The sequence below is a fragment of the Coregonus lavaretus genome (assembly GCF_964263955.1).
Source record: "Coregonus lavaretus genome assembly, chromosome: 12".
Classification (NCBI taxonomy): Eukaryota; Metazoa; Chordata; class Actinopteri; order Salmoniformes; family Salmonidae; genus Coregonus; species Coregonus lavaretus.
In genome coordinates, this window is record NC_139999.1 from 59,860,071 (window position 1) to 59,875,227 (window position 15,157).

The 15,157-nt window shown below is 42.2% G+C and overlaps 1 protein-coding gene across 4 annotated transcripts in view; it reads right to left on the reverse strand.

Moving 5' to 3' along the window:
- The window catches only part of LOC311139077 (copine-3-like), a 58,902-nt gene extending 44,706 nt beyond the window's left edge, over positions 1-14,196 (reverse strand). For 2 of the 4 annotated variants that reach the window (XM_084173947.1, XM_084173949.1), the window contains exons 1-2: positions 14,085-14,196; positions 7,653-7,784 (exon numbers count right to left, since the gene is read on the reverse strand). In XM_084173947.1, the coding sequence (XP_084030073.1) occupies positions 7,653-7,784 (132 nt within the window). In that variant the 5' untranslated portion in view covers positions 14,085-14,196. Of the gene's footprint in view, positions 1-7,652; positions 7,785-14,053 lie in introns of all 4 variants that reach the window. The other 2 variants (XM_084173950.1, XM_084173948.1) reach the window with 2 other exon arrangements.
- Positions 14,197-15,157: the final 961 nt, after the last annotated feature.

Genomic DNA, 15,157 nt, shown 5'->3' on the forward strand with positions numbered 1-15,157 from the left:
GAGCAAAAACGAAGCCATTTGGTCGAAGGAATTGTCTTTAGAGCTCCGAGATAGGATTGTGTTGAGGCACAGATCTGGGGAAGGATACCAAAAAATGTCTGCAGCATTGAAGGTCCCCAAAAACACAGTGGCCTCCACCATTCTTAAATCGAAGAAGTTTGGAACCACCAAGACTATTCCGAGAGCTGGCCGCCCGGCCAAACTGATCAATCAGGCAAGAAGAGCCTTGGTCAGGGAGGTGACCAAGAACCCGATGATCACTCTGACAGAGCTCCAGAGTTCCTCTGTGGAGATGGGAGAACCTTCCAGAAAGACAACCATCTCTGCAGCACTCCACCAAATCAGGCCTTTATGGTAGAGTGGCGAGACGGAAGCCACTCCTCAGTAAAAAGGCACATGACAGCCCGCTTGGAGTTTGCCAAAAGTCACCTAAAAGACTCTCAGACCATGAGAAACAAGATCCTCTGGTCTGATGAAACCAAGATTGAAATCTTTGGACTGAATGCCAAGCGTCATGTCTAGAGAAAACCTGTCACCATCCCTACGGTGAAGCATGGTGGTGGCAGCATTATGCTGTGCAGATGTTTTTCAGCGGCAGGGACTGGGAGACTAGTCAGGAGAGGGAAAGATGAAAGGAGCAACGTACAGAGAGATCCTTGATGAACACCTGCTCCAGAGCACTCAGGACCTCAGACTGGGGTGAAGGTTCATCTTCCAACAGGACAACGACCCTAAGCACACAGCCAAGACAACGCAGGAGTGGCTCTGGTACAAGTCTCTGAATGTCCTTGCCAGAGCCCGGAATCGAACTTGATCGAACATCTCTGGAGAGACCTGAAAATAGCTGTGCAGCGACGCTCCCCATTCAACCGGACAGAGCTTGAGAGGATCTGTAGAGAATAATGGGAAAACCTCCCAATATAGAGGCTGTAATCGCTGCCAAAAGTGCTTCAACAAAGTACTGAGTAAAGGGTCTGAATACTTATGTAAATGTGATCTTTCAGTTTATTTTTATAAATTCTGTTTGGTGCCTAATGTTTTAAAAGTTGGGAGCAGTGTGTGTGTGTGGGAGAGAGAGAGTGGTGTGTGTATGTTTATGAGAGTGAGGGAGAAAGAGTGTGAAGAGTAAAGAAGGTTTCATGCAGTGTTTTCCCCTTACTGACAATGACATGCAGTTCATTATGCATGTATATTCCTTCCTCCCATTCCTCCAGCCAAATCACAGGTAGGCCTTTGCAAATATTAGCAAATCAGCCATTCTATGCAGCATTCAATTATACACTGAACAGTGTGAAGTTAAATTCAATGTGTTGTATTGAGTAGAAGTGTGAATTTCAGTGACAGCATTTTAGAGAACGTTTAGAAAACAGGAACAAGTGTGTGGGTGACGGGGCGAACAGGATATTAGGCCACTGATTTTTCTTTCCCCCAGCATGGTATGGCGATACTACTTGGTATCGTGGAACTTGGCCTGCTATCGCATCATTTGTAAAATGTTGGTATCGTGAAAACACTAATTTACATACTTAGGACACTTTGGATATGTCCCTTGACCCCACCTGACATCCCTTACTAAAACATTTGTAATGTTCTAGCTGTTGTGTCTATCAATCCCATTTTTCCCCAAAACGTTTTTGACATGTTGTAGAAGCCTTCTGATGTGTTTCCAGCTCTTTTCAGCAATAATTGACCTATAGCTTGTCCACGAAAGAATACTTTTAAAACATTGTTTCAATAAAAAAAAATTAATGGCTACTCTGTGTGTGCTTGATCTGAACTGTGCCATTTCCTATCCACGTTCTGACCATTTCCTTATAATCTCCCAGGTGTTTTCTTTCCAATGATACCAAGTTTATGCACGTCATTATCACACAGTTGAAGTCGGAAGTTTACATACACTTAGGTTGGAGTCATTAAAACTTGTTTTTCAACCCCTCCAAAAATGTATTGTTAACAAACTATAGCCTTGGCAAGTCGGTTAGGACATCTACTTTGTGCATGACACAAGTCATTTTTACAACAATTGTTTACAGACAGATTATTTCACTTATAATTCACTGTATCACAATTCCAGTGGGTCAGAAGTGTGCATACACTAAGTTGACTGTGCCTTTAAACAGCTTGGAAAATTTCAGAAAATTATGTCATGGCTTTAGAAGCTTCTGATAGGCTAATTGACATCATTTGAGTCAACTGGAGGTGTACCTGTGGATGTATTTCAAGGCCTACCTTCAAACTCAGTGCCTATTTGCTTGACATGGGAAAATCAAAAGAAATCAGCCAAGTGTAGAAAAAAAAGTGTAGACCTCCACAAGACTTGGGAGCAATTTCCAAATGCCTGAATGTACCACGTTCATCTGTACAAACAATAGTACGCAAGTATAAACACCATGGGACCACGCAGCCGTCATACCGCTTAGGAAAGAGACGCATTCTGTCTCCTAGAGATGAACGTACTTTGGTGCGAAAAGTGCAAATCAATCCCAGAACAACAAAGGACCTTGTGAAGATCTATGACCACAGTAAAACGAGTCCTATAGACATAACCTGAAAGGCCGCTCAGCAAGGAAGAAGCCACCGCTCCAAAACCGCCATAAAAAAGCCAGACTACGGTTTGCAACTGCACATGGGGACAAAGATCGTATTTTTTGGAGAAATGTCCTCTGGTCTGATGAAACAAAAATAGAACTGTTTGGCCATAATGACCATAGTTATGTTTGGAGGAAAGGGAGGTGGTGCTCGCAAGCCGAAGAACACCATCCCAACCTTGAAGCACAGGAGGTGGAGGCATCATGCTGTGGGGGTGCTTTGCTGCAGGAGGGACTGGTGCACTTCACAAAATATATGGCATCATGAGGAAGGAAAATTAGGTGGATATATTGAAGCAACATCTCAAGACATCAGTCAGGAAGTTAAAGCTTGGTCGCAAATGGGTCTTCCAAATGGACAATGACCCCAAGAATACTTCCAAAGTTTTAGCAAAACGGCTTAAGGACAACAAAGTCAAGGTATTGGAGTGGCCATCACAAAACCCTGACCTCAATCCTATAGAACATTTGTGGGCAGAACTGAAAAAGCGTGTGCGAGCAAGGAGGCCAACAAACCTGACTCAGTTATACCAGCTCTGTCAGGAGGAATGGGCCAAAATTCACCCAACTTATTGTGGGAAGCTTGTGGAACGTTTGACACAAGTTAAACAATTTAAAGGCAATGCTACCAAATACTAATTGAGTGTAACTTCTGACCTACTGGAAATGTGATGAAAGAAATAAAAGCTGAAATAAATCACTCTACTATTATTCTGACATTTCACATTCTTAAAATAAAGACAAAGGAGCTTATCGTGGATTACAGAAAACGGAGGGCCGAACACGGCACACATTCGCCACACACACACTTATCACATACGCTTCTGCTACTGTCTATCTATCCTGTTGCCTAGTTACTTTACCCCTCTCCCTACATGACCAGAAGTATGTGGACACCTGCTCGTTGAAAATCTCATTCTAAAATCACGGGCATTAATATGGAGGTGGTCCCTCTTTTCTGCTATAACAGCCTACACTCTTCTGGGAAGGCTTTCCACTAGATCTTGGAACATTGCTGCAGGGACTTGCTTCCATTCAGCCGCAAGAGCATGAGTGAAGTCGGGCACTGATGTTGGGTGATTAGGCCTGGCTCGCAGTGGGCATTCCAATTTATCCCAAAGGTGGTCGATGGGGTTGAGGTCAGGGCGCTGTGCAGGCCAGTCAAATTCTTCCACACCAATCTCGACAAACCATTTCTGTATGGACCTTGCTTTGTGCACAGGGGCCTTCCCCAAATTGTTGCCACAAAGTTGGAAGCACAGAATTGTCTAGAATGTCATTGTATGCTGTAGCGTTAAGATTTCCCTTCACTGGACTAAGGGGCCTAGCCCGAACTATGAAAAACAGCACCAGACAATTATTCCTCCTCTACCAAACTTTACAGTTGGCACTATGCATTGGGGCAGGTAGCGTTCTCCTGGCATCCGCCAAACCCAGATTCGTCAGTCGGACTGCCAGATGATAAAGCGTGATTCATCACACCAGAAAACGCGTTCCAATGGTGGCGTCTCCAGCAGACGCTTGGCATTGTGCATTGTGAGCTTAGGCTTGTGTGCGGCTGCTCGGCCATGGAAACCCATTTCATGAAGCTCCCGACGAACAGTTATTGTGCTGACGTTGCTTCCAGAGGCAGTTTGGAACTCTGTAGTGAGTGTTGCAACTGACCAGACCAATTTTACGCGCTACGCACTTCAGCACACGGCGGTCCCGTTCTGTGAGCTTGTGCGGCCTACCACTTTGCGGCTGAGCCATTGTTACTCCTAGACGTTTCCACTTCACAATAACAGCACTTACAGTTGACCGGGGCAGCTCTAGCAGGGCAGAAATTTGACGAACTGACTTGATGGAAAGGTGGCATCCTATGATGGTGCCACGTTGAAAGTCACTAAGCTCTTCAGTAAGACCCTTTTCTGTCCATATTTGTCTATGGAGATTGCCTGGATGTGTGCTCGATTTTAAACACCTGTCAGCAACGGGTGTGGCTGAAATCGCCGAATCTGCTCATTTGAAGGGGTGTCCATACTTATGTATATACAATGCATTCAGAAAGTATTCAGACCCCTTCACATTTTCCACATTTTGTTACGTTACAGCCTTATTCTAAAATGGATTATATTGAGTTTTCCCTCATCAATCTACACACAATACCACATAATGTCAAAGCAAAAACAGGTTTAGACATTTGTGAAAATGTATATATAAAAAAAACGGAAATATCACATTTACATAAGTATTCAGACCCTTTCCTCAGTACTTTGTTGAAGCACCTTTGGCAGCGATTACATCCTCGAGTCTTCTTGGGTATGACGCTACTAGCATTCCACACCTGTATTTGGGAGTTTCTCCCATTTTTCTCTGCAGATCCTCTCAAACGCTCAGGTTGGATGGGGAGCATCGCTGCACAGCTTTTTTTTTAGGTCTTTCCAGAGATGTTCGATCGGGTTCAAGTCTGGGATCTGGCTGGGCCACTCAAGGACATTCAGAGTCTTGTCCCGAAGCCACTCCTGCATTGTCTTAGCTGTGTGCTTAGGGTCGTTGTCCTGTTGGAAGGTGAACATTCACCCCAGTCTGAGGTCCTGAGCACTCTGGAGGAGGTTTTCATCAAGGATCTCTCTGTACTTTGCTCAGTTCATCTTTCCGTCGATCCTGACAAGTCTCCCTGCCACTGAAAAACATCCCCACATCATGATGCTGCCAACACCATGCTTCACCGTAGGGATGGTGCCAGGTTTCCTCCAGATGTGACGCTTGGCATTCAGGCCAAAGAGTTCAATCTTGGTTTCATCAGACCAGAGAATCTTGTTTCTCATTGTCTGAGAGTCCTTTAGGTGCCTTTTGGCAAACTCCAAGCGGGCTGTTGTGCTTTTTACTGAGGAGTGGCTTCCGTCTGGCCACTCTACCATAAAGGCCTGATTGGTGGAGTGCTGCAGAGATGGTTGTCTTTCTGGAAGGTTCTCCCATCTCCACAGAGGAACTCTGGAGCTCTGACAGAGTGACAATCGGGTTCTTGGTCACCTCCCTTACCAAGGACCTTCTTCCCAATTGATCAGTTTGGCCAGGCGCCCAGCTCTAGGCAGAGTCTTGGTGGTTCCAAACATCTTCCATTTAAGAATGATGGAGGCCACTGTGTTGTTGGGGACCTTCAATGCTGCAGAAATGTTGTTACCCTTCCCCAGATCTTTGTCTCGACAGAATCCTGTCTCGGAGGTCTACAGACAATTCCTTCGACCTCATGGCTTGGTTTTTGCTCTGACAAGCACTGTCAACTGTGAGACGTTGTGTGTTTCTTTCCAAATCACGTCCAATCAATTGAATTTACCACAGGTGGACTCCAAATCAAGTTGTAGAAACATCAAGGATGATCAATGGAAACTGGATGCACCTTAGCTCAATTTCAAGTCTCATAGCAAAGGGTCTGAAAACGAACATTACCAGTCAAAAGTTTGGATACATCTCCTAATTCAAGGGTTTTTCTTTATTTGTACTATTTTCTACATTGTAGAATAATAGTGAAGACACAAAAACTACGAAATAACACATATGGAATCATGTAGCAACCAAACAAGTGTTAAACAAACCTAAATATATTTTATATTTGAGATTCTTCAAAGTAGCCACCCTTTGCCTTGATGACAGCTTTGCACACTCTTGGCATTCTCTCTACCAGCTTCACCTGGAATGCTTTTCCAACAGTCTTGAAGGAGTTCCCACATATGCTTAGCACTTGTTTGCTGCTTTTCCTTCACTCTGTCGTCCGACTCATCCAAAACCATCTAAATTCGGTTGAGGTCGGGGGATTGTGGAGGCCAGGTCATCTGACGCAGCACTCCATCACTCTCCTTCTTGGTAAAATAGCTCTTACACAACCTGGAGGTGTGTTGGGTCATTGTCCTGTTGAAAAACAATGACAGTCCCACTAACACTTTTTTGGTTACTACATGATTCCATGTGTTATTTCATAGTTTTGATGTCTTCACTTTACTTCTACAAGGTAAAACATAGTCAAAATAAAGACAAACCCTTGAATGAGTAGGTGTGTCCAAACTTTTGACTGGTAGTGTATGTAAATAAGGTATTTCTGTTTATTTTTAATAAAATTTGCAAAAATGTCAAAAACCTGTTTTCGCTTTGTCATTATGGGTTGGTGTGTAGATTGATGAGGACATTTTTATTTATTTAATCAATTTTAGAATAAGGCTGTAACGTAACAAAATGTGGAAAAGGTCAAGGGGTCTGAATATTTTCCCAATGCACTGTATACGGCTAACATGAATGACGTTCAGCTCAAGCTTTGAAACACTCCTTTTTGGAAGTGAAGAATATTGCCATAAAGAAATATGCAGCTCCCCCCAAAAAATTGGGTGATCAATAATATTAACTGTTTACTTTGCAAGCATACCAGCAATGAGGCATCATGCAACATTTACTAGCATAGACCTATGGTCTTTTGGCATGTCACAATTGCTTAACACTTGCATTTGGAATTTGTTAAAATTAATTATTACTACATAATCAAAATATGTTTAGGACAAAATAATGATAACAACTGTCAGGTAGTCTCAATAAATAGACAAAGATCTGTAGTTGAACAAGTGATTGCATGTATAGATTATTTTTTACTTGACTTGAGAATTAACTTGAAAAGACTTTGCTCGAGACTCGACCCGTTCTACTTGGGACTCGACTTGAGACTCAGACCTTGTGACTAATAATATTGACTTGGTCTCACTTCTGTTGTAGCCATTGCGTGCTAGGAATATGGGACCAAATACAAAACTTCTGACTACTTTAATAAGTGAATTTGTCCAAATACTTTTGGTTCCCTAAAATGTGGACGAAAAGTGAAGTAATTTCTGAACAGTTCACCCGATATGGAAGAAAATAGCCTGAAATGAAAGCTGACAGTCTGCACATTAACCACATAGTCATTGTATCATTTCAAATCCAAAGTGCTGGAATACCGGGGCATTACACAAAAAGTGTCAGTGTCCAAATTCCTTTGGACTTCACTGTACGTTGCCAATTATTAAAATGTTTAAATTAGTTAGACTTGCTTCTCCCTACCTCGGTCCACTTGTCATCCCCGATGCTCTGCAGCAGCACGCAGAGTGGGTCGGACTTGGATCCAACGTCTTTGTCGAGGAGATTGCTGCACGAGATGGAGAGCTCTATTTTTGACACACATTGAGTAGCCATCTGAAAAATACAGGAAGAGAAAATTAGATTTCGGATCAACTATGACTGTATATCAAAAGCTACAGTCTGCAGCTAAAAACATTTACAACAACGGGGTCCCTGCCACTTGTTTTGGTATATACAGCTAAGGGATGGGGCCAGGGAAATTAAAATCCTCTCAAATTCATAGATGACGTCAAAGACATTGTTAAAAAAAAATATTTGAAGCCATTTACATTCTTGTTGTTTGTAAACAATTGAGTAATAAACCCTTATATGTTGGGTTATGATAAAGAAAAGACAGTTGAACTAAGCCCATGAGACATTTACAAATGTTATTCTTCAGGAATCAATAATATCAAGAATTGAAATGACCATTAACAGCTTCCATTATCCCAGGCTTTGCTATAAGGTATACTGCTCAGTAAAATGGCAATTTTGCAAATGAGAGAGTCTCACCTAGGTCGGCATAGAGAAAATGAAAACTGGACAGGTTCTTAGCTAGCAGATTGTAATGGGCTAATGTGATGCTCCATTAGCCGTTACAGGTTTGGTACTGTTTGGCGTAGCACAGATAATTTTATTTTAACCTTAACTTGGCGATACTTCCTCAATTTCCATTTTGGAAGACAACCAATGTCTTCTAAATGTCCATGTCTAGTCGCAGGGGGTTTTGTTTGAATTCAGAAAATGTGCCATTATTAAATTAAATAATTGTTGCACTGTAAATTAAAGGAATGGGTGTATTTTGGGTGTATTTTTCCCTTTAAGCATGTGGAGTAATGAGTAGGATTCTGTGTTTTCACATACAAAAGTGATTGCTTTTGAAAAACGTTTAATCTGCCTTCCCAATGAAAACTAGTTTGAAAATTCTAACATACATTTTATGGAAAAGAGATGTGTCTAGATGACGCACCATGCTGCCTCCCTCACTGCTTTTGCCCATTCACGTCACGGGCCATAGACTAGTGCCCCATGGCTCTAATCTTGTTTGGACCCCAGGAAGAGTAGCTGCTGATTGAGACAGGTGAGTGTCGTCATGACATGCGGCACACTTTGGGGTGAACACTCAATGTCTCAATCAATGACAGAACATTTTAAATAGACAAGATGGAGGCATACACATTGTTGGATTACTTCATGGAGCAAAACAAATATTTAATTTAATAACAGATCATTTTCAAAATTCAAACGAACTCCCTGCAAGTAGACATGGACGTTTAAAAGACAGTCGTCTTTCAAGTCGGGAATTGAGGAAGTTAAGGTTGGTCGAAAATTCTCTGTGCTACGCCAAACAGTACCTATCTAATAACGCTTATCAGCCAACTGGAACAGAGTAATGGTCTGACTAGGAGATATTTGTTGTGTGTGTGTTGTGAACAACATTAGCGTGAGCAACAATCGTGGAATCGGCGGTTCGCCCATTGAAACTGATGCAAACTGATAAACTTTGACAGGATTGACTGGTCCTTCTGCTACCACATGGCAAGCGGAGCGCGAAGTCTGAGACCAAAAGGTTCCTGAACAGCGTCTACACCCAAGGCATTAGATTGCTAAATAGTTAACCAAATTGCAAACTATTTTTGCCTCTGCACACACACTTGACTCTTTCCACACACTCACACATACTTACACTCCAACACATACATACATACACACAGGCACACTGTCGCCACACACATCACATACGCTGCTGCTAGTGTCTATTCTCTTGTTGCCTAGTCACTTTACCCCTACCTATATGTACATTTATACCTCAATTTGGGTCCATTAAATGGGGCAAGACTGTACATTGCAGTATGAATGTCCAATACGCAAAATAGACTGAATTGTGAGGTGATTTCCCCCAGTTAAGTCCCACAGTAAGAGCTACGACTCTAATATTTGTGTAAACTCTTCACAGTTGTGTTCTGTGGGTGTCACTGAGCAGGCTCATACCCCATTTAAATGGACCCAATATCTATAGGTAAGGCCCTACATTGCAATATAAGCATGCCCAATTGCAATTCTGAAGTCTATACATCCACAGTGCGATTTCAACTGATTTTTCTTTGTGTCAAATTAACTAATTTGTCTTTTGTTGAATTTATAACATTCCAAACTTGTTTAGCATTATTGTGTCATCATTCCACTATTTTCATCCGTTTGCATCCGTTTTTTATTTTGAAGGCGAACTGCAGATTCCACTATTGTTGCTCAAGTCAGAGATGCCATGTCCTGTTTTCCTGAAATTGGGCTACTTTGAAAACGATGTTGCGGGTGAAAATGTATTGGTCGCGGGCAATTTCTAAGTTTCACAGTAGCATTTCTCTTTAAAATATATGTTACTGTGACCTGCTGCTGACTGTCAGGCAGCGAGGCAGGCTGTTACTGAGTGTTTGGTGGGGAGGGCTGGGTGTGTGTTGAGAGAGCACTACAGCTAATGGCTGAGTCACATGAGCGAGAGGAGAGAGTAGCACGCGCACACGTCATCACAACGTTTTACCAGTTGTAGGTAGGCTATTTAGATTGTCATTATGGAGACAGCTACAGTACCAGTCAAAAGTTTGGACACCTACTCATTCCAGGGTTTTTCTTTATTTTTACTATTTCTACATTGTAGAATAATAGTGAAGACTTCAAAACTATGAAATAACACATATGGAATCATGTAGTAACCAAAAAAAGTGTTAAACAAATCAAAATATATTTTATATTTGAGATTCTTCAAAAAGCCACCCTTTGCCTTGATAACAGCTTTGCACACTATTGGCATTCTCTCAACCAGCTTCATGAGGTAGTCACCTGGAATGCATTTCAATTAACAGGTGTGCCTTGTTAAAAGTTAATTTGTGGAATTTCTTTCCTTCTTAATGTGTTTGAGCCAATCGGTTGTGTTGTGACAAGGTAGGGGTGGTATACAGAAGATAGCCCTATTAGTTAAAAGACCAAGTCCATATTATGGCAAGAACAGCTCAAATAAGCAAAGACAAATGATAGTCCATCATTACCTTAAGACATGAAGGTCAGTCAATAAGGAACATTTCAAGAATTTGAAAGTTTCAAGTGCAGTCTCAAAAACCATCAAGCGCTATGATGAAACTGGCTCTCATGAGGACCGCCACAGGAAAGGATGACCCAGAGTTACCTCTGCTGCAGAGGATAAGTTCATTAGAGTTAACTGCACCTCAGAAATTGCAGCCCAAATAAATGCTTCAGAGTTCAAGTAACAGACACATCAACATCAACTGTTCAGAGGAGACTGCGTGAATCAGGCCTTCATGGTCGAATTGCTGCAAAGAAAACACTACTAAAGGACACCAATAAGAAGAGACTTGCTTGGGCCAAGAAACTTGAGCAATGGACATTAGACATGTGGAAATTTTTCCTTTGGTCTGAGGAGTCCAAATTTGAGATTTTTGGTTCCAAACGCCATGTCTTTGTGAGACGCAGAGTAGCTGAATGGATGATCTCTGCATGTGTGGTTCCCACCATGAAGCATGGAGGAGGAGGTGTGATGGTGCTTTGCTGGTGACAGTGTGTGATTTATTTAGAATTCAAGGCACACTTAACCAGCATGGCTACCACAGCATTCTGCAGCGATACGCCATCCCATCTGGTTTGCACTTAGTGGGACTCTCATTTGTTTTTCAACAGGACAATGACCCAACACACCTCCAGGCTGTGTAAGGGCTATTTGACCAAGAAGGAGAGTGATGGAGCGCTGCATCAGATGACCTGGCCTCCACAATCACCCGACCTCAACCCAATTGAGATGGTTTGGAATGAGTTGGACTGCAGAGTGAAGGAAAAGCAGCCAACAAGTGCTCAGCATATGTGGGAACTCCAAGACTGTTGGAAAAGCATTCCAGGTGAAGCTGGTTGAGAGAATGCCAAGAGTGTGCAAAGCTGTCATCAAGGCAAAGGGTGGCTACTTTGAAGAATCTCAAATATAACATATATTTTCATTTGTTTAACACTTTTTTGGTTACTACATGATTCCATAGTATTGATGTCTTTACTATTATTCTACAATATAGAAAATAGTAAAAATAAAGAAAAACCCTGGAATGGGTAGGTGTGTCCAAACTTTTGACTGGTACTGTATGTGAGAATGCTGTCATTGACTACAGCTCAGCATTCAATACCATTGTCCCCTCCAAGCTTGTCACCAAGCTTAGGACTCTTGGTCTGAACACCTCCCTCTACAACTGGATCCTGGACTTCCTGACGGGCCGACCCCAGGTGGAGAGGGTAGGCAACATCACCTCTGCCACGCTGACCCTTAACACAGGGGCCCCACAGGGGTGTGTGCTTAGTCCCTTCCTGTACACCCTGTAAACCCACAACTGTGTGGCCATGCACGACTCCAACGCCATTATCAAGTTCGCTGATGACACAACGGTGGTAGGTCTGATCACCGGCGACAATGAGTCAGCCTACAGCGAGGAGGTCAGTGACCTGACAGTGTGGTGCCGGAGCAACAACCTCTCCATCAACGTCAGTAAGACCAAGGAGCTGATTGTGGACTACAGGAAACAGGGGGGCGAGCACGCCCCCAATCCACAGGTAGCAGTGGAGCAGTTAGACAACTTCAAGTTCCTCAGTGTCCAAATCACTAACGACTTAAAATGGTCCAAACACACACACCCACAGTCGTGAAGAATGCTCGACAGTGCCTCTTCCCCCTCAGGAGGTTTAAAAAGTTTGGCATGGGCACTCAAATCCTGAAAATGTTCTACAGCTGTACCATTGAGAGCATATTGACTGGCTGAATCACTGCTTGGTATGGCAATAGCACCGCCCTCGATCGCATGGCGCTACAGAGGGTTGTGCGGACAGCCCAGTACATCACTGGGGCCCAGGTCCCTGCCATCCAGGACCTCTATATCAGGCATTGTGAAAAGAAGGGCTGGAACATCGTCCAAGACTGCAACCACCCAAGCCATAGACTATTTTCTCTGCTGCCGCACGGCAAGAGGTAACGGCGCATCAAGTCTGACATCAACAGGCTCTTTAACAGCTTCTATCCCCAAGCAATACGACTGATAAATAGCTAACAAAATAGCTTCACGGACTACCTGAGTTCACCTTGTATTTCAATATTTGCCCTGTCTCTATGCACACTCACAGGGCCCTACATACTCACACACACTGTCACTCCAACACACACTCACTCCATCATTTGCTCACTCCCACATAATATGTACATACATTTATACTGACTCTACACACCCACTCACATACAAGCTGCTGCTACTGTGTTTATCTTATATCCTGTTGCCTAGTCCCCTTACCCTTATACATATCTACTTCAATCCCTCCAGTATCCCTGCAAATGTAAATATGGTATTTGATCTAACTTTTTAAATATTTCCTGTATATGCTTACTTGAATGTGTATTTCATATTTCCTATTCTTATTTCTTGTGGGGGGGTTTCTAGTAATACATTGTTATTCATTATTGCATTGTTGGGTTTTGAGTTAGCAAGAAAGGCATTTCACTGTACTTGTGCATTAAAACTTGAAACTAAACCAGTTCATAATATCAATAAGGCACCCAGGGGGTGTGTGGTATATGTGGCTGTATCAAGGCACTCTGCGTTGAATCATGCTTAAGAACAGCCCTTAGCCGTTGTATATTGGCCATATACCACAACCCCTTGTGCCTTATTGCTTAATCATAGCAATCAAACGAGTTAAATCCACATCAATTGATGGAAAATGATCTGGGGAGTTTAAAAAGAGCTAATTATATTTTATCTTGCAACATATTCAAATTCCTTTATTATGCCATAGCTCACAATTATTATGAGTGAAATCAAATTTTGTTTCTAACGTCGTTACAAGTTACTATGACATTCCATCTTAATTTCCTCGAAAACATTTCCTCGAAAACGTTATGGAAAAAGGGTTTAGTGTATAAATATGGCAACTCTCTTGCGGTGAAAAAAAATGTTGGGCTAGTTTTCAGGCCTTTTGGGTGGGTTTTGAGTAGTCATCGTGCTAAAAACCCTGGCTCACGCTAATGTTGTTCACAACACACTGGTACTGTATATTTACAATAAACTACATACTTCCTAGTTCACAGCAAAAGTTCAGCTGTGAATCAGACAACCTGCAAACTACCAGACGCTCATTTTACAGTAGAGACTCGACTTGGAGAGAACTTTCTATGAAGTTAACCAAACCTTTTTTCATAAAAACAAAACAAAAAAACATATATACATCCCAAGTGCCCATTACGCCCATAATACAACAATCAACGGATTTGCATGCTCGCCTCGAACTCAAATCTAGCAGAGGTTTACCTTAGAAAAAGAAGTACGCTACAAATATTACCTTGTAGCACGAAACGGAATATCGGGTCTCTTATGAAACAGTTGTACTTGTAACCGCACCCTGCTTTAACACGAAATGTATGTCGAGTCGAGCAAATATTTCCTTAATCTGCAATGACAAAAAGGTGTGGCAGATGGTCACGTGAGCTTGATAGCTCAACATTGGATGATCAGCCACCATAAAAAACGTTCCTATTGGACAAGAGACAACGTCACTCACGCTCTGCCCGCAGTGCAGGGGGAAGGGTCCGTCCTTGTGACGTCCCTACCCCCCATGGAAGTCGTTGAAGTTGAACATGTTTAAGGTAAATATTTGTATATCTGTAGTTAAGGTAAGGGTTAAAGTTAAGTAAGGGACGTCCTAAGGATCCCAGATAGCACATAGCACCGTGCAGGAAGTAACTACACACATTTCCCGGTTGTCACTAGTTACCACAGCCACAAAGGAAACATTGCCTGTATCGTAAAAAGTCATGAAAACCAACATTTGCTTTTTGGTCTTAATTTAAGGTTAGGATTAGTCATAAGGTTAGCAATGTGGCTAGGGCTAAATTTAGGGGTAGGTTTAAAATAAATTGTAGAAATAGGCGGTGTTTATCTATTTGTGGCTGTGGTAATTAGTGACGACCGCATACCCCTTGTTCAAGCTGCACACAGTGAGAGAGTGAATGATTTTGTTGTAGAAATATAAAAAATATAGCCATTTACAATTACCCTATACATCCGAGATACAATGTTAACGTATAAACTCCGTTCAATAAACAGCCATTAACCACCGTTGGAAACGGAGCTAACTAAACCAAGCGATACACATACATTTGTTAATCATTTAATATTATTATGATTTGCCTGTACAATATCTATTTTAGTGTCACTAGATCACTTATGCCTTGCGAATTTGCAAATGAATATGTTACTAGCAAGGCTGTATTTCCTATGTAGGCTAACATTCCCACTTCGAGCTGTAATTTTTGCTCTCAAATTCTGGCTATCTATTTCTCCACACCTATACATTTGATACATGCATTTTTACCCATATCCTTGGACAGAACGCCTATTCAGCTCAAATGATGA